This window comes from Neurospora tetrasperma, assembly GCF_000213175.1.
Source record: "Neurospora tetrasperma FGSC 2508 unplaced genomic scaffold NEUTE1scaffold_81, whole genome shotgun sequence".
NCBI lineage: Eukaryota > Fungi > Ascomycota > Sordariomycetes > Sordariales > Sordariaceae > Neurospora > Neurospora tetrasperma.
This window is the reverse complement of record NW_009799179.1, coordinates 5,729,708-5,747,033: the sequence shown is the minus strand read 5'-3', so window position 1 is coordinate 5,747,033 and position 17,326 is coordinate 5,729,708. Positions and strand designations below refer to the sequence as shown.

At 52.2% G+C, this 17,326-nt stretch overlaps 8 protein-coding genes across 8 annotated transcripts; 5 read left to right on the top strand and 3 right to left on the bottom strand.

The window, feature by feature from the left end:
- Window positions 1–414: 414 nt before the first annotated feature.
- Window positions 415–663, bottom strand: NEUTE1DRAFT_118948 (uncharacterized protein; the record flags this gene model as incomplete). Its single annotated transcript, XM_009858151.1, has 1 exon — window positions 415–663. The coding sequence occupies one exon, from the start codon at window positions 637–639 to the stop codon at window positions 433–435; it is 207 nt and encodes a 68-aa protein (XP_009856453.1).
- A 471-nt stretch (window positions 664–1,134) lies between these two features.
- Window positions 1,135–1,732, top strand: NEUTE1DRAFT_118947 (uncharacterized protein; the record flags this gene model as incomplete). The annotated part of the gene is made up of 4 exons (XM_009858150.1): window positions 1,135–1,190; window positions 1,261–1,295; window positions 1,363–1,477; window positions 1,543–1,732. 4 exons carry the CDS (start codon window positions 1,141–1,143, stop codon window positions 1,658–1,660), a joined length of 318 nt encoding a protein of 105 aa, XP_009856452.1.
- Window positions 1,733–2,262: 530 nt separating this feature from the next.
- Window positions 2,263–5,087, top strand: NEUTE1DRAFT_150284 (uncharacterized protein; the record flags this gene model as incomplete). The annotated part of the gene is made up of 6 exons (XM_009858149.1): window positions 2,263–2,597; window positions 2,671–2,784; window positions 2,878–3,021; window positions 3,087–3,177; window positions 3,443–3,659; window positions 3,737–5,087. The coding sequence occupies 6 exons, from the start codon at window positions 2,388–2,390 to the stop codon at window positions 5,022–5,024; spliced, it is 2,064 nt and encodes a 687-aa protein (XP_009856451.1).
- Window positions 5,088–5,260: 173 nt separating this feature from the next.
- On the bottom strand, window positions 5,261–7,404 carry NEUTE1DRAFT_133382 (uncharacterized protein; the record flags this gene model as incomplete). The annotated part of the gene is made up of 9 exons (XM_009858148.1): window positions 5,261–5,457; window positions 5,534–5,640; window positions 5,711–5,753; window positions 5,825–6,064; window positions 6,155–6,654; window positions 6,742–6,826; window positions 6,916–7,015; window positions 7,087–7,141; window positions 7,211–7,404. The coding sequence occupies 9 exons, from the start codon at window positions 7,402–7,404 to the stop codon at window positions 5,261–5,263; spliced, it is 1,521 nt and encodes a 506-aa protein (XP_009856450.1).
- Window positions 7,405–10,365: 2,961 nt separating this feature from the next.
- NEUTE1DRAFT_114725 (uncharacterized protein) lies at window positions 10,366–13,818 on the top strand (the record flags this gene model as incomplete). The annotated part of the gene is made up of 3 exons (XM_009858147.1): window positions 10,366–10,453; window positions 10,546–13,317; window positions 13,637–13,818. 3 exons carry the CDS (start codon window positions 10,366–10,368, stop codon window positions 13,816–13,818), a joined length of 3,042 nt encoding a protein of 1,013 aa, XP_009856449.1.
- A 198-nt stretch (window positions 13,819–14,016) lies between these two features.
- Window positions 14,017–14,445, top strand: NEUTE1DRAFT_118944 (uncharacterized protein; the record flags this gene model as incomplete). The annotated part of the gene is made up of 1 exon (XM_009858146.1): window positions 14,017–14,445. The coding sequence occupies one exon, from the start codon at window positions 14,060–14,062 to the stop codon at window positions 14,216–14,218; it is 159 nt and encodes a 52-aa protein (XP_009856448.1).
- On the bottom strand, window positions 14,441–15,272 carry NEUTE1DRAFT_118943 (uncharacterized protein; the record flags this gene model as incomplete). The annotated part of the gene is made up of 3 exons (XM_009858145.1): window positions 14,441–14,555; window positions 14,688–14,964; window positions 15,183–15,272. 2 exons carry the CDS (start codon window positions 14,925–14,927, stop codon window positions 14,496–14,498), a joined length of 300 nt encoding a protein of 99 aa, XP_009856447.1.
- A 658-nt stretch (window positions 15,273–15,930) lies between these two features.
- On the top strand, window positions 15,931–16,764 carry NEUTE1DRAFT_118942 (uncharacterized protein; the record flags this gene model as incomplete). Its single annotated transcript, XM_009858144.1, has 4 exons — window positions 15,931–16,139; window positions 16,235–16,282; window positions 16,363–16,375; window positions 16,446–16,764. 4 exons carry the CDS (start codon window positions 16,137–16,139, stop codon window positions 16,616–16,618), a joined length of 237 nt encoding a protein of 78 aa, XP_009856446.1.
- Between the last annotated feature and the right edge of the window lie 562 nt (window positions 16,765–17,326).

Sequence of the window (17,326 nt, the reverse complement as noted above, 5' to 3'; positions counted from 1 at the left end):
TCGACACAGTGAGGGAGAGGGAGGGGTCGGTCCGTGGTCCCCTCGGGTCAAGTTCCACGTCCCCACTTTCACTTGGTCGTCAAAAGTTTAAAACCTCGCTCGAAGGGGGCAGTTCCCTTGATGCGTTGTCGTCGCGCCTGCACCCGGGCAAATCGAACCCGACCCGGCCTGATGAACAGGTTTCCAGGCCTTCATGCAACCGGTACGTTGACCTGCGTACCCGACAACACACCGGGGTCTGTGACTGGCTCTCGGCGGCTCAAAGAACAGTTCAGAATTTGAAGCTCAACTGCCACGGCTCCACACGGCAGAGAAGCACCTCTTATGTACATTGTCCACTACACCACTACACTATAGGTATAGAGGTTGAAATTCGACAGCGGGGACGGCGGAAGGCGGGATGGCGGTGATGAGCAGGCATGACACGGTGCGTCATCTGGCTTGTCCGTTGATCCGAAGTTCTTGGCTCCCGGCCGGGCTGCGGACCGCGGGCTCAGACAACGGTGGACGGAGGGCGGAGCGAGAGACGGGACCTTCGGAGGTCGTCCACTCAGCACATGTCGCTGGCCTGCCGATCTGAACATCGGAGTCTTTTTCCGGGATGCATGCAGAAAGTCCTTTATAGTTCCCCATGGACATCAAGACGACTTCGTTCGTACCGTAGCTCTATGGTCCCGAGCGTGTCTCCGTCCACGATCCACTATCCACCCTAGGTACCTACCTGCGCAGTAATCTGTAACCTCCGTGCTGCCACCTTCCGGTAAAACCGAACCCGGGCATAATGCCCCTGGCCTTCAGTCCCATTCAGCGCTTGCTCAGCTGCACTAACAAAGCTTACCCCGTAGGCAGGCATTTCGGGAGCCTGCTACGTTAGGGTCCAGGTAGCTGAGACCGTGCTGGAATGCCGATTTCCAGGGGCACTTCATCCGCAGTCAAGACTCCAGCGGGCAGTCGCACACCTCGAATCGATCCCCAGCTGCGAACGCCCTGCAAGAGGAGGAAAACCACAGAGGGGGGAACCCAAAACTTGGTAAAAGCTACCTCTACCTACCTAAGCTAAACAAAAACCAAAATACCCTGCCCTGGTTTCGTTTGACTACCAACTTTGCGGCAGTTCATCACCGTCACCGGCTTTGCAATATGAGTACCTTTGGAAGTCCCGGTGCCTTGCCAACAACAAAACCCACGCCGTAAGTCCACGAGCCCAGAATGCAATGTTCTACCCTGAAGGCTTGTCCAACTGACCAACAACACCTCAAGGCCCCAGAGAGGCAGCTTTCCCCTGGATCATGACGGTAAGGCTCAGCAGCCAATGCATGTATATACACTGGTCTCGGCTCTCACTCATACTTTGCCCTCCAGGAGAATGCAAACACGTCATGACAACCTACCTTGCCTGCATCAAGAGGGTCAAGGGAGTCAACGAAGATGAGTGTCGATCGCTGGCAAAGGCCTATCTCGCATGCCGCATGGAACGGTGGGTGGCAGCTACATCTCCCCGAATGTCTCTGTCTGGTCCCGCGCTAACCATGCGATATTAAGCAACTTGATGGCCAAAGATGATTTCAAAAACCTAGGCTTCAAGGAAAACGAACCATCAAGTACGCCCAAGCCGGCCGCTGAGGCTGAAAAGGGCGTGAAGGGAGAGTTACGGTGGTGAGAGGCTTGAGTTGTAACCAGCGTTGCTTGATGACATGTATGGGGGAAAAGGAAAAAAAAATCACATCTTTGGCCTTTGCCGACGTCTCCTTCCATTTCTCAAATCGTCTGTCTTGTCAAGAGCTTGCAAGTTGCACCACAAACACCTGTTACCCCTGCCACCAGCTAGCGCCAACCCTTTGTGCGGAGGCATACCTTCTTGTCGATCCCATCCCTAGGCGCGGGGACCATCACCGTCACGGCTCCGAGTTTACCGTTTCACAAATCCGCTACCGAGTTGGCCGCATTCATTCGCCCTACTGAAAGAGAGGAATAGCAAGACAAGGTGCAGGTTGAAGCTCCATAGATGTCCCCTGGAAAGCTGGATTCACATTTAGAAGCACTGCGCGTGCAAGTAAAGATGGTCTTTCCTGCTTCTCCATCTTCCTAACATGGCGTTTGGATAGCAAAATCTTCAAAACGGTCTTGCCGTTCTTTGGAGTTCGATGCCTACTTATTGTCATCAAGTGCGAACCTTGGCTACTCTATCATCCCACTTGTGACATCTCAGCTTCATCAGACCACACCCTTACATCACGGCAACCGTCCAACATACCTAGAGGTAGTCGCCTACTGAGTCGAAAGTACTACAGTACTAATCCATTGTGCCTGGTTGGTTTCTGCAACTTGCACAGATATTCCCAGAATCCCCTGCATCACGGCCGCCAGTGGTGATAAACCAAATCAACATGGCTACCTCTATGTATCAACACGCTAGGCATTACTCGCCCGTACACAGCCTTCGAAGCCAATGGGCTTGTAGGCTACAAATGCCTACAAGCAGCCGACGTTTCTTCACCACCTGCCAACCACTACATGGCTCATATGCAGACACTCTGCCGTTTCTTCGGATCAACAGCAACACGCGCGTGATTTTTCAGGGCTTTACAGGAAAACAGGTTTGATCACCCTGCCATTCCTTCATGAATATCTCCTATGTACACCCAAGCTAACATGGAGCGGGACTTTTAGGCCACAGCAAATGCTAAGGACTCTTTAGCATGGGGGACCAAGATAGTCGGTGGTGTGATCCCGGGCCGCACCGGAGAGCATCTCGGCCTTCCCGTGCTACCTTCCGTACGCCAGGTTAGAAATGGAACCGACAGCCAGCTCTCTACGTCCTGGTCAAGCCTTTCATCCAATTCTAGAACCCCGAAAGAGCTAACATTGGGCTTATAGGCCATGGAGCATCTCAAGCCGGACGCAACAGGCATCTATGTTGCCGCCCATCAGGCCCCCGGGGCTATCGAAGAGGCCATCGAAGCCGAAGTACCACTTATAGTCGCTGTCGCCGAGCATATTCCAGTTCACGACATGCTCAGAGTAAGCTCCTCGCACAAGAGGCCCAATTACGCTCGGCCCTCATATACTGACACTTGTATGTCTAGATCCACTCCATGCTCAAGACTCAGTCCAAGTCTAGACTTGTCGGTCCTAACTCTCCCGGCATCATTTCGGCTGTAGGGAAGTGTCGAGTAGGTAAGCAAGTAGTCTCGACCGCCTACATACAGCATATCGTGGGTGGGACTTGTGTCCCTGGTAAAGGTAAAGACTAACATGTCAATATCTTCCTTGATAGGGTTCCAACCATTGCCATGCTTTTCGCCAGGGCGGGTGGGTATTGTAGCCAAATCAGGCACTTTGAGTTACGAAAGTAGGCAGTACTCTCCCTTTCCCAAGGTGTCTCTGAAGTCATCCCCCAATATGGGTGCTCATCTCATACTAATCACTGCTTACTTTGCAGCTGTTGCATCAACCACCAGGGCCGGGCTTGGACAGAGTCTGTGCATAGGCGTGGGCGGCGACATGGTACCTGGAACGGACATGGTAGAAGCGTTGAGTGTCCTTGAGAAAGATCCAGACACTGAAGCCATCGCTTTGATTGGTGAGATCGGTGGAATGGGAGAGCTCGAGGCTGCAGCTTGGATCAAAGAATACTACTCTCGTAGTAAATCTCCCAAGTATGTCATACAGCCTACTAAATCTTCGCCGCCATGTACTGGGTCTGTTGTGAAATGGCTAACATGGTACTTGACAGGCCGATTATTGGTCTTATAGCCGGCGTAAATGAGGCACCGGGCCGCATAATGGGGCATGCCGGTGCTTTTACGTTCCTTGGAGAACCTACTGCAAAGGCGAAGATCGCAGCACTCGAGGAAGCTGGTGTGACCCTGGTTAATCACCCAGCCAAAATAGGCGATACTCTAAAGACAAAGTTGCGAGAAGGCACAACTGGGTCCGGCACGACGAGCAGATCCCAACCTTTCGCGACTGGCATGCAAAGGCGTCAGCTTCACTTTATGAGAGGACCCGGACGGCGTTCTCCCGCGGCCAGTCTATCTGTCCATAACAAGCAGCAGTATCAACAACGACGGAGTATATATCTCGATGTAAACCAATGCTTTGATGAGCTCCGCGCCCGCGGCGGGATAAACTGCGGCCCCTATTCCGGCCATGGTACCCGCCGCCTTCTAGCCGTCGGCATCGATCGCTCAGCACGATCTCCTGCCATCCTGGTCGCCCCTTCTATCGAAGACTGGATGGAAGGGGCCCAGCGCACCTCCGCGCCGGTCAAGAGCTTTCCGTTCGACTACCGCCGGGGACCCGACGAACTGGCCATCGAACGGCTCGCGAGCTACCTCCAGCTGAGCAACAAGGGAGACAGCGCGGTCGACTCACTCCGGCGGCTCATCGAGACCTTGACCACTCTGTTCTATGAAAAGGAGGGACTCCTCCTGACGACGCACATCGTCGAGCGACTCAGAGAAATAAAATTCGTTCACGCCCGCTTTGCCTTCGATCAAGCCACCTTCCGCAACGGCACGCCTCCGGACAAGATCAAGGCTATGTATGTCCGCGCTACCGATGAGCCGGCCGAGGTCAAGGCGGAACGGAGCGGCATCGTGTACATCAAGCTGCCCGGGGAGGACGCGACCATCGGGACGCTGGTGAACGGGGCCGGGCTGGCCATGAACACGGTCGACGCTCTTGCGGACGCGGGCGGGAAGGCGGCCAACTTCTTGGACACAGGCGGCAAAGCTACGAGTGAGACGGTGAAAGAAAGCTTTATGATCATATTGCAGGACCCGCGCGTGCGTGTGGTATTTGTGAATATCTTTGGAGGACTGACGCGGGGTGATATGATTGCCCACGGCATCATTATGGCCTTTAAGGAGCTGTCGCTTACGGTTCCGGTTGTGGTGAGAATCAGGGGTACGAACGAGACGGAGGGACAGAAGATCATTGCGGATAGTCAGCTGCCGCTTTATGCGTTTGATGATTTTGAGGTGGCGGCGGCCAAGGCGATCGAGTTGTCTCGCAAGTAGATTGATAGTTTTTGCGGGTGATTGTTCAAAACGTTGCCAGATGATGTCAAGCAAAAATGAGGCAAAAAGCTAGGAAAAAAAAAAAAAAAAAAAAAAACCATTTTTCTTTTCCTAAATTCAAGTTGAGACATGATGGGCTATATATTTCATTACCATCATCGTAATGACATGGAAGGATGTTGTATTAAAGGGGAGCATCTATACACGATTCCTTGTCGGACGAACCGCATATGAAGTTATAGACGCTTCATGACAAACATGTTCGTTATGTATGAGACAACAATGTTTTGTTGTCTCCTGGTAGAAACCACCTCATGCTTGCTTTCTTCGTTGGGATGAATGACAGCGACATTATGAATGGCCGCCTCCTGCCCCTTTTCGTACAAGCCGAGATATTCCATTTGACGGAGTTTCCAGCTTCTTAGGAGCCACACTGCATCGAGAAGGCATGATTAGTAAATCCATGGGTATTCGGTGAGGTAGACGGAAGAGTTGATATGTATACTTACTGGACAAGAAGGATGCAAAGAACATGAAACCAGTGAACACCTGCACATTCAAATATACGCCTGCTCCAACCATCTCCCGCTTGAGACTCAGTCCGATCACCTCGGCACTGTAGTGTACAAGGTCCGTTAGCCGACAAACCTCTTTTGGACAATACAACGATCAAGGGTAATACTTACAAAGTCGCAGGAAAAACAAGGCCAATCCAGTACAGAGAAAGAGCTGTAGTCCACAACGTTAGTCTTTCAAAGGAGATGGGTATTGCTCGTACACGTATGAATGGGGTCACTTACCTGCGGGCAATAGCTGTATACCAACAACCTCCGCTCCTACAGGCCCCACGCATGGCCAAATGATGCCGGCTACCGCGCCAAAGAGCGCGTAGATGATGAGCCCGGCGAAGTATTTGCCGGCGAAGATCCACAAAAAGAAGGCGACTACACTGGCAATAAGAGTCCCTATTCCAGCGACGTTCATCTTTCCTAGCCTATCGCTGAGGAGGCCAATTGCAGGTCTGCCAAGCGCTTGGGATACTGAAATGAGATGAAATGGTTAGCGTGGATGAACAAGACTGAGACGCTGCTTGCCATACTTTCAGCGCGAGGAAAATGGGCGACGCTTACAATTGAACATGGCCGACGCCAACGATGCTTGATCGCTAGTGAAGCCAGCCTGTAGGGCAAAGTCTGCAATGGAGAAGACGACGATGATGTAGCCGATGATACCAAAGAATCCCCAGCCGACGAAGAGCCAATACTCTGGCTGGAAGAAGAGATCCTTGTGGAAAGCTATATGCTTGGCCCCGACGGCCTTGTTACGATCTTTGATGATCAGACTGACGCAGCCGTTCACGGTGAAGCAGGTGATGGCCAGGATGCGGAATGCCCATTCCAACCCGAGATTTGTGATCATGGCGTTCGCTCCCAGAGCGTAGGTGAGACCACCGAATCCGGAACCGCCTGTTGCCAGGGCATTGGCGAAAGATCGCCGCTTGGTGAACCATTGCGGGACAATACCGACGGTAGCTGTGAAGCAGAAACCCATACCAAGGCCAAAGCAGACGCCCTGGCTCAGAAGAAGCTGCCACGCATGGGTAGAAAAGGAGGCGCCGATGAATGAGCCGCTGTACAAGACACGATTAGTACAAAGGTCAACTACTGGGGTACGTTGTGGAACAAAGGGAAACACAAGTTAGTTAAGGTTGACTTACGCTTCGAAGACAGCACCTATGAAGAGCGTGATCCTAGTCCCCAGAGTCTTGATACTGTAAGTGGCAAGGGGCGACACGAGAAGAGCTACAGAAGAGAACATAAGCGAGTGTTAGCGGAGACTAGATACATCACCTTGCTTGAAGGAAGGTCTTTGGTGACATAGAGTAGCCCACCCATCGACGTAGAAAGACCGCCAATAAAGGCGAAGAAAAGAGGGGAAGCCCCTATGATTGAGCCGGATCGCAAGTAGTAGGCTAAGAAGATGGCATAGGACTATATGGTGTATGACTGAGTCAGCAATTTTCCTTCACTTGTGGTGGGAAAGCGCAGGGAGAAAGGCCTACCGAGATGAGCCCCCACGTATGCATATTCACAAGCCATACGCCGAAGACTACCACCCTATATACAATGAACATCAGTAACAAGAAGGGTATGAAAATGTTATGGGTATAGCGAGACGAGACGAACCAGCCATATCCTCCTTCTTTGAACTCATCCTCTTTGACAGCATCACCGTCTTCCGGGCTTTCATCGAAAAGAGACTTGGACTCGGGTTCAACTGCGGCCCTGGCATTGGCCATAGGAGCTTGATTGGATGGCGGGAAGGAAGCATTTTGACGGGACGGCGCCGGAGCCGTTGAAGGGTTAGGGCCCAAAGTCATTCCGGCCTCCTTGACTGTGCTCGCAAGTGTGTGTAGCCGGCAGAGGAGAGACATCAGATTTTCGACGAAATCTAAATTTTTTTTTTTTAAGAAAAAAAACCCCCAAAAAAAAGACAAGAAAAAATAAAAAGGAAAAAGAAAGAAGAAAAGAAGAAGGCAGACTAGCAGGTAGGTGGAGCCTAGAGTGGAAGAGAATTTAATGATACAAGAGGGCAGAAACAAAAGGCTTGATATCACAGCATCAAGAGAATGGGCATGATACCCCTGGTAGACGGAAAAAAAAGTTTTGATATGTTATTTCTTATCTGTTAGTCTAACAACAACAGCGACAAGACAAAGTCTGGCGTCCACGCAGGAGGACAACAACCGTCAAGGACCTATCTAAGAGACAGCGACCCAATAAGCATACTACCAGATGTCAAAGGTACGGTGAAAATAAGGGAATGATGGAACTGGCGGTTAGGTCTACTGTCCATCATGCTCGCGCTCGCTCGGGGAATCGGTTTCCGGGAGAGAAAGCTTTTAAGTAAGTGGAAGATATTCTGCATACTAAAGCAGCCGAATCCCCTGCTTTCAGTTCGGGTTGGAGCCTCGAAAAGAGCGAAATCGGTGGCCACCGCCGACGGAGAAACTCATTGAGCAGGTGCTAGCGACATAATATACTCCATTACCAGTGCCCAATGGTCCGGAAAACACACCCTTTTTCGATTGTGATGCCTGTCCCGACCGTTCGAGATTTTCAAACACCGAAACTTGGCCGAACCGGCAAGGACATTCCGAAACCTCTCTCTCCAACTTTTCGGATCTCGTGCGGATCTCGGAAATGGGTGAAAGTGCCTTATTGTCACAAGACAGGTCGAAGATGTTGACCATGACCCTGAAGGTGAGCCAGGATGAATGAGTTCGTCCACTGCCCCCCTAGCTTGAGCCCTAGTCCCCTTGTCCGCCATGGCCAAACTAACGATCCTGCTGCAAGCCCCCCCCCCCCCTCCCCAAATGGAAAGCCAAGTGAAAGAGAACGCACAACATGACAGGCATGCAATACATATACTAGTGTGTATGCCATCCTTCCATTGCCCTTCTCTCCACGGTCAAGGAGCCGGGGGGGTTGTTCCGGCTCACTACTCACCCCCTCATAGGGTTTGGCACCCAACATTCGCAGGGCGGCACGCGGGGGGGAGAACATGAGGATGGTCATTTTCTCCTTCCAGAAGGCGAGGCTTGCAGGATGCAGCACTCGTTGGAATAAAGAGTATACAGCAGAATGCTGCTTGTGCTCCTACCAGCACTTGCATCGGATGGACAGTTTGAGGGCAGGATTGGGTACCTGATGGTGCATCGCGTCGAAGGGGCACTGGAGTTGCGAGTGGGATGTGGTGCTGACAGATGTAGAGGACTATGGAAGTGAGACAGAATATGACATTTGAGTCTTGTAACTGAGAAGTGTGTACCTCGAGCTCATGCGGGGGAGAAGGGCATGCAATGAAACGAAAATGAATCAAAAGGGATGGATGGCTTGTTCTTGGTATCTCGAAAGCCATCGCAGCGAGCTCAGAAACTTTTTGCATTGACCATCAAAGATCGTCGTTTACTGTCTTACACACTACTGCATGTGTACATACACTACAAGAGATTACGATTCGGCGTATCATCGCGTTCCTCGTGGGTTTGATAACCGTATAGTCTATTGGAACACCGCTGGGTCTTCACATGAATGAAAAATCAGGCGTTACTTAATAAGTGAAGTTTTGCGATCTTCCCGCAAACGTACGCATTTTAGGTATCCCGAAAACCTGTGAAATCGTGTGAAGCTGTGGTGAAGGCGGAATGCCAAGTCCTTCTGACATTTCAGCTCATTGGAAGCTACGGATTCACACGAGATTCACGCCGCGCCCAAGCACACTCACTTTTCTCGAGGTACCTCTTTGGGCACGGCCCCGGGGTATGTAACGGGGTACGTACTGCATACAGCATGCCCCTGAGCACTGTACTATGCAGTACGTGTTAGCCTCTTGACGGTTACGCAATACAGTGGTGTTACCTCCATGGAGGCGGCCAGAAACCACGCCAGCGCCGGTGTCGAGCGTGTTAGCCCGGTGCTCGAGCTTGGAGCCTCAAATGTCCCTCGCTCCCAACCGGGCAACAGCTGTAGAGGCAGGCACTTTCCATGTATCCAGCTACGCGGTCCAGGTCCGTCGCTAGGGAGTCCCCCCTTCGTCTTTCCATCTTGTTTTGACGATCAAGCCATCCATCCAATTGCGCGACAGCGAATCGCTTGGAACGGATACCGTTTAAACTATGACCAACTCCGTCAGCTCCTTACCTGTACACTACCTATTCACTGTCGTCCACCTCCTACACTAGATGTCTGGACACATCACATTAGATTGACCTAGAATATTTCTTTTGTTGTTCTATTTCCAGCACCGCCCAGGCAGTCGATTCTTTGGGCTTCTCCTTCGTTGTCAACATCGTCTCCTCACGGAACAGGCTTGAGGTCTACGAATCGGAAAGTCATCGTCCCCTTCCTTGCCTTCCACTTGTTTCTTTGCATTGAGACGGGGCTGGGACGAGGTGGGTAGGCACAATCAACGAGAGACAACAACAAGTACAACAGGAACAGCATCATACATCACAACAGACACAGCAGGCGTCGTCTTTAATAACCGTGATTTCGGTACTTCTACATACAACATATAATAGCAGCAGAGACCAATTCCGCCTACTGTGTAGAGTCCTGTACTCCTTTTTAACCGACTTGTCCGGCGCTCCACCTTCCCAGCCAGGGACTTCCCAAGGCTCACTCCGCTTCTGACAGCCGTCGACCACCAACCCTTTCCTTCACCGTCTCTATTTCTCCACTCTTAACCATCATTGACGATCAACATCCCGCCATTCCAATAAATAAGAAGAGATAGGGCTGCACAACACCTTCGTGAAGGGGGTCACCTCTCGCCCGCCATGTTTGCCCGGAGTAACTCGAGCGAGCGTGCTTCGCCCAAAAAGGCCACTCCGCCGTCGCCTTCTTATATGAGCAGCGAGCAATTTGGTACGCCGTTCTTCCCGACTATCTCCTAGGTGCTAGGTGGGGGTGTGGACGTGTTTGATGGCCTGTCTCGCACTAACACAAACACCATCCAGCCGCATATCTTAAAGATCTACGCGCCAGTCGACTTAACAGGCCTGGTGGTGCACGTCCACTGCCCGCTTCGAAGCGCGATACTTCTTGTACTACTGCTGCCAGTCCCTCGCCTAGCAGCCGGTCATCTTTCACACAAGCCCCTCGCCTCTCCGAGACCGCCTCCTCTCCCATCCAAAATGGCACTTCAGAAGCGAACAATGCATCCAGCCCAACCGAGCTGTCTCCTGGCCGCAGCTCCGTGACCGCCAGCGTTGGCTCCAAGTACTCGAACGTGACCCGAGGTAGAGATTACTACCCAGACCGTCCAGCCCGGCTCTTGAAGCCATCAGAGGTGGTACCTTCTGCTACCTATATCGAACGCGGTCAGAGATGGATGGAAAAGGAGGAGGCTGTTTCTTTGCGCAAGGCTATGGAGGACATGGATCTAAAGGGACACAGCAAGAACGCCAGTGGTGGCCCGCTAATTAGGCCGGATGTCGGCCCCGGCTCTGGGAACGATGAGGCTCCGGAGCAAACCGAGGAGGAAAGGCGTCTCTACGAAGCCGCGCTGGCCGAGGCAGCTGAGTTAGTATGGCAACACGAAAACCCCGGGAAAGAGAGACCGCCCGAGCCAGGCACCCCATATCGGTATAAGCCTCACTTGCGCAAAGACAGCTACGCCCATGCCCGCACAGCCAGCGTCAAATACGGCAGCGATGTGGCCCCCACTGGTCTAGCCAGAGATACTAGCACGTACTCAATGTCGGGAAGTTCGACGGATGGCGAAGAAGGACAAGGGTCAAGTCGAAGCCCAGTATCGCCAGCTTCAGCTCGCCCGCTGTCTTTCAGGCTGCCGGGGACACCTAGGGCGAGCCATGAGCGTGTGCGAGATGGCTCCCCAGAATCGGGTAACTCCAAGTCGTACAGCACCTTTTCAGGTAGTAGCGGTTACCTACGGAGTGGTTCGAAGAAGGACATATTTGGTGAGCCCCAGAAGCCGTTCCCAGGTGACAAGATTTCGGAGGAATCAGAAGCGCGGTCATCTTCTTCTAGCCTGGATAACTTTGCACAAATCAGGACTCCTGAGCAACTGGGAGCGAAACCCAAGAACCCCCTGAATCGCGTACAGTTTGCCCCTGAAACGTCCCCGGCAGCGGATGGCGTTGCCTCGTCCCCTCCCAAAGACGGATCTAGGTACGAAAAGTATGAGATTCACCGTAATCCTGTCACCCAATCCCGCAACCCTCAGTACACCACCAACGTACGCCCCGCTTTGCCTTGGGAAAGAAAGAAACCGGTGCAGGAAGAGGTTCCTCGAAAGCACGGCATGGAAATCCGCAGCGATGAGATACGGCAAGCCACAAGCATGAAGCTGAAAGACCGCAGCGTCAAGCTACCTACGCCGTCTGCCGTCAGTGACAATCCCGGTCGACCCATCGTAAGCTTTGACAGACAATGGAAAGCTCCTGATGAGGCTGCTGATGACACGCCAGAAGGACCGTCGAGATTCGGCAAGAGTGACGACCGCTCGACGCCACTCGTCCCTGGACGTTTCCGCAGCCAGCAGTCGCAGCAACCCCAAGAAGAGCCGCAGCAAACGCAACACCACCAACAACAACAACAACAACAACAACAACAACAACAACAACAACAACAACAACAACAACAACAACAACAACAACAACAACAACAACAACAGCAGCAGCGAGCACTCCCACAGCAACCCCAGCGACCACGACAGCAGCCGGGCTCGACGCCGAACGTCCCTGTTATCCCTGTTTCGAATGGTTTTTCAACCCCACCGTCGTCTTCGTCGCCAACAAGACGCCCACTCCCAGTCCCAACCCCACCCAGTATTCAAATAAATCCACCGCCTCCTTCATCTTCTATCCCCTCAATATCTGTTCCCTCCATCACTGTCTCGGAGTCAGCTTCATCATCACGATCTAACATCCCTCAGATTGTCCTCCCAGGCGGATCTCACGATGATGGACCTAGCATTCCAGTAATCGTGACGCCAGACGATAAATCCAGCACCTCCAACAGCAGCAGCTCTCGACGCCCGCTCCCCACCCCGGGAGCCGTAGGTCGACATATGCCAGCTCGGCCACGCAGCCACTGGTCACCGGCGCCCAAACCAGCAGGCAGCCGCGCCACGGCTCGCTGCCACGAGTGCGGCGACTTCATTGAAGGCCGCTTCGTCTCGCTGGCTGGGATGACGGAGCGCTTCCATCCGCAGTGCTTCACATGCTACTCATGCGGCACGTCGCTCGAGGCGCTCGAGATCTCTCCAGAACCGGATGAGCACCGGGCGGCGCGGCTCGAGCGCATCGCCCGGCGGACCGCAGGCGAACATTTCCCCGAAACGCCGGGCCAGACCATGGCCGAGGACGGTGACGCGCGTCTCCGGTTCTACTGCCACTTGGACTGGCACGAACTGTTCGCGCCGCGGTGCAAGCACTGCACGACGCCCATTATGGGCGAGCACGTGGTGGCACTGGGCCACCACTGGCACTTTGGCCACTTCTTCTGCGCCGAGTGCGGGGACCCATTTGAGCGCGGCATGACGCATATCGAAAAGGACGGTTATGCGTGGTGCGTGTCGTGCCAGACAAAGCGCACCGAGCGCAGGGCGCCCAAATGTCGCAAGTGCCGGAAGGCCGTCATCGGACAGTACATTAGGGCGCTTGGCGGCGAGTGGCACGATGAGTGTTTCCGCTGTGCCGACTGCGGCGGCGGGTTCGATGATGGACAGATATTCCCTAGGGAAGGGAGGGCCGGCACGGTGCCGGGTGAGATGGTTGTTCTTTGTACTGGATGCATGGAGAGGGAGTTAAAAGCATAGGCATACGGAAGTGGATGGGTTCTTCCACTTTTCCCAATGACGGACACAAAGAAGAGTCCAGGACAGAGTATAGGGATATAGGGGCAAAGGTCAAAGCATTGTAAGGGTGTTTCTTTCTTTCGTCCTTTTTTTTTTCTTCTGCATAGCATTGGAATCAGGATGTTGCTCTACATTTTCTTTTACTCAATAGTGTTAAGGGGTTCATATGTACGAGTATCGAGATACAAACAATATCATAATAATAACACATCAACACACGAAACTAGGATGTCATAATGTGGTTATTCGGGGTTGCCTTGGACTTGTCAGCGTAGCCTACCTGATAGGCATTATGGACGTCATGGTTAAATCAGCCTTGGAAGATAAGCAAGGAGTTGACGATATCCCACAGCGCTCGGGAACGACGATTGAAGCTGGGCAAATTGGAGATGATGGTAGAGGAGAGTAAAAGCTCTGTCTACGAATATGTCACTGCAATGGGTTCACTGGCTGAGCGGGAACAGATACAACAATGTGAGTCCTTGAATTCCTGGGATAATAAACACTCGACAGCGCTCGAGAATGTGCATGGCATCATAAACGAGCATTCGCAGTATTGTTACAACATCTGGGAGTGGAAAAGGGGGGAAGAAAGGAGGCAGAATGCCTTTTGGAAAGATGCCGTGTTTACGCTTCAAACAGAAGATAAGATGCCGGCAAAGCCAGTTGGCGTCCTGTCAAAGTATGGTATAAATAGAATCAAATCGATGTTCCTCGATACCCCTCCGCCCTATGACCCCAATGATAGCACCCTCCGAACTCCGGTTCTCCTAGGCATCACCTATGCGACGAATAGGAACAAAAAGTAGAAAAAGTGCGTGCGTCCAGTGACAATGGCAAAAGCTGTGATGTTCTCCGTAACCCCGTGTCCAATCCTGCTATCACATTCCGAAACTCCCACCCAGTCCCTGTCCTGTTATAGAATCGGATACCACTCGCGAGCTATCTTCTGGTGATCAAGTCGCCGGTTGTCGTCCCGCTTGCTACTATGCATATGGCCGGTTATAATTTTGTCTTTTTGTATTTTTTTGCCTTTTTTTTTTCTCTCCCATCTCCTTGTAGTTGTAGTAAAGGATCGCCTTTTATCTACCAGCCGCCGACCTGCTCTTGGTGAACTTCCAGGCAATCACCGTCCTGCATCTCGAGCTATATTATGGTAGCAATAGACCTGGTTAGCAAACATATTTCTGGCGTGCTTGGGTGCTTCGTCTACCATGGTGTTCCCGGGCTAGCAGCAACATCACCACAGATGTTAGGTGCATGCCAGATTTTACTTACAGTGTCCGGGGTGTCCGTGGGCTGTACGCGCTGACCCTCGAAGAGGAACCTAACCGAAGCCAGCGTCTTGCCCTGGCGCTCGCAGAACGCCGTCATGAGCTTCTCGAGCTTGGTGCTGCGCTTGATCTTGAAAAAGACCTCGTTGTTGTTATCCGTCACCTTGATATTAAGGTGCTCGACGGCGGGGGCGGCGGCATCGGAGCCAGCGTTTCCACTTCCGTTCTCAGCGTTGTCCGCCATGTTGATGACTTGGGAGTTGGAGATGCTAGGCAGAAGTCTAGTCGCAAAGAGATTTCGTCAATGAAAACTGGAAGGGCCGAGTTTGAAGTGTCAATGTTCGGAAATGCTAGATCTCCAGGCTGCGATGGAAGTCAGAGATTGCGCGCGTGTCAACGCGCCGGAGAGTCTCGTCCTGCCTGTGTTGTCGCACAACGAGATGGAGCAGAAATCGGTGAAGGGACAGCAAAATTCGAGAGGAGAAGCGGATTGTCTTACTGCAGTAGATAGGTGTATTGAAATATGCTGTGGCAGACTTCTGGTCTTGGGAAGCGTCGAGTCAAGTAGGTCCGTGAGAATTCAGAGAAGTGGAAGGCGAGGTGCACCGGGTCAAGTCGTGCTTTTGAGGTGGAAGCGTGGTTGCGGCGAATGCAGTAAACGACGGCTGGAGGGCGGCGGTTTGTAAGACTGCAGCAGACGCAAAGTTCAGGTGGGGCCAGCCTTGAAACACCAATATTTGTACGAAACCTTGATGCCTCCTCTCGACCTGGCCAACTTTTGTGCTAAGTTGCGCTCCTTAAGGCTCTACTGAAATGCGGCACATGCGTATAATACCCGTGCCTGATCCAAAAGGTGAACATAAGACGAAAGGGCCGAGGAAGGCCAATTCGTGAAGGTGTTCATACACCGAATTGCAAGCCCACATAACTAGGTGCCCAAGTATTTCACTGTCCACCACTTGGCACTAATTCCAGGTCAACCATTCGAATACCAATCTTTCGCTCATCTTTGCAGACCACCCGACCTTGCCTCGCACAAGCCCTATAGTAATGAACAGTTCCTTGTAGTCCTAGTCCGCGGTTAATTGCCTGTTCCAGCGTTAGGCTGTAGTGAGGCTGGTAGAAGAATAGTACAGATAGATTGACGCATTGGTGGTCACCGATAAGTGTTTTCGATCCGGAGAGTTCCTGACATCATCCCTCCGTTTCCTTTACTGATAGGCGCGGCAACTGGACTGGAGAATGGGGTACCGAAGCACCGGGATTGTTTAGGTTGTGGGGATTCCAAACTTGCAGGAGGGAGATCCTCGAGCGTAGAGTCCCACTCGAAGCTCTGGCTTTTACCTTCCACTTTATAGACACCTGAGCAAAGAAGGGTAACTACCAGTTCTTGACTTCTTCACGATCCAGCTTCCAACTAGACGGAGTTCTCGACTGTTCAAATTTCGATACCATGGTGGGTTTAGGCGCAGTACCAGCTTCAGGTCTCCCCTTACAGAATGTCTCGGCTCTCCCCTGAGGCACTGCTGACCGTTCATGTTGCTTTGTTAGACATTGCAAGACGACCTCGCAGCCAATCCGCCATGCCATCCACGCGCGGTGTGTTCCATGCTTCCCTTGTTCTTTTGTTACGGCTTGCACGCGTGGTGTGCTGACATGCGGTTCTTTTGTGCCTGCAGTGCGCGATACAAAGTGAGGATGACCAGCTTGACTCCTGTGTCGTTCAGAACTCGCAGTTTGCTGACCTCACTTCACGCCGCAGATTGCCTGACCAGAAACGGATTTGATGAGAGCAAATGCCAGAAACAGATAGACGCACTCTACGAGTGTTGCAACGCGTTTTACGAAAAGAACGGCGAAAGCGCGTCAACAGTTAGCTGCCCCAAAGCGAGCCTGCTACGGCTCAAGATGGAACAGACAAAGAAGGCTACATGAAGGAAAACAAGAGGAGTCGAAATGTATCACTTGTCCAGATATGTCCACCTAAACGCCCGTGAAGGTGTTAGGTAACTTAAACGGAAAGTGCAGTATTCCTCTGGGCGATCCTTGAGCACGCAAGAGACCTCATGGGCCTGAACAAGAAATGATGGTCTTGTTCCGAGACTCTAATAGGAATGCCGTGGACATTGTAAGGAAAAAAAAAAAGAAGAAGAAAATACCAAAGAAGTTTTTGGGGTCCGTCGCTTTTTGTATCAATTTCTCACACAGGTGGAGGGGCTTGAAATTTGGGTGGGGTTCATAGGTCTTCGCCCAGGGACCCATATTCTGCCGGCCGCAGATCCCAGTCCGGCTTTTTGAGCCGCATGGAACGCGTCGTGCGGACGGCAAGCGAGTTGCTAGCGGCAGCTGGAGCTTCGACGTGTGATTGGAAATTCGTCAACGTGAATTATTACAACATGAATTACCTTTCCATACTTGGGCGTGTGTAGAACCACACTTAGACCTTTTCGCTACACAACACGAAAGCTACCTTGTGCTCCCATTACGCCTTGTAGACACGACCCCAACATTGATCTCGATCTCAGTCCCCGAGAGTGGGACGTCATCTTGCCCAGCAACCGGTCTGTCTTTCTGGAAGGAGCTTTCAACGAACAAGTGGACAAAGCACAGCATGGAATGCGATTGAAAGACAGTAGCGTCTGC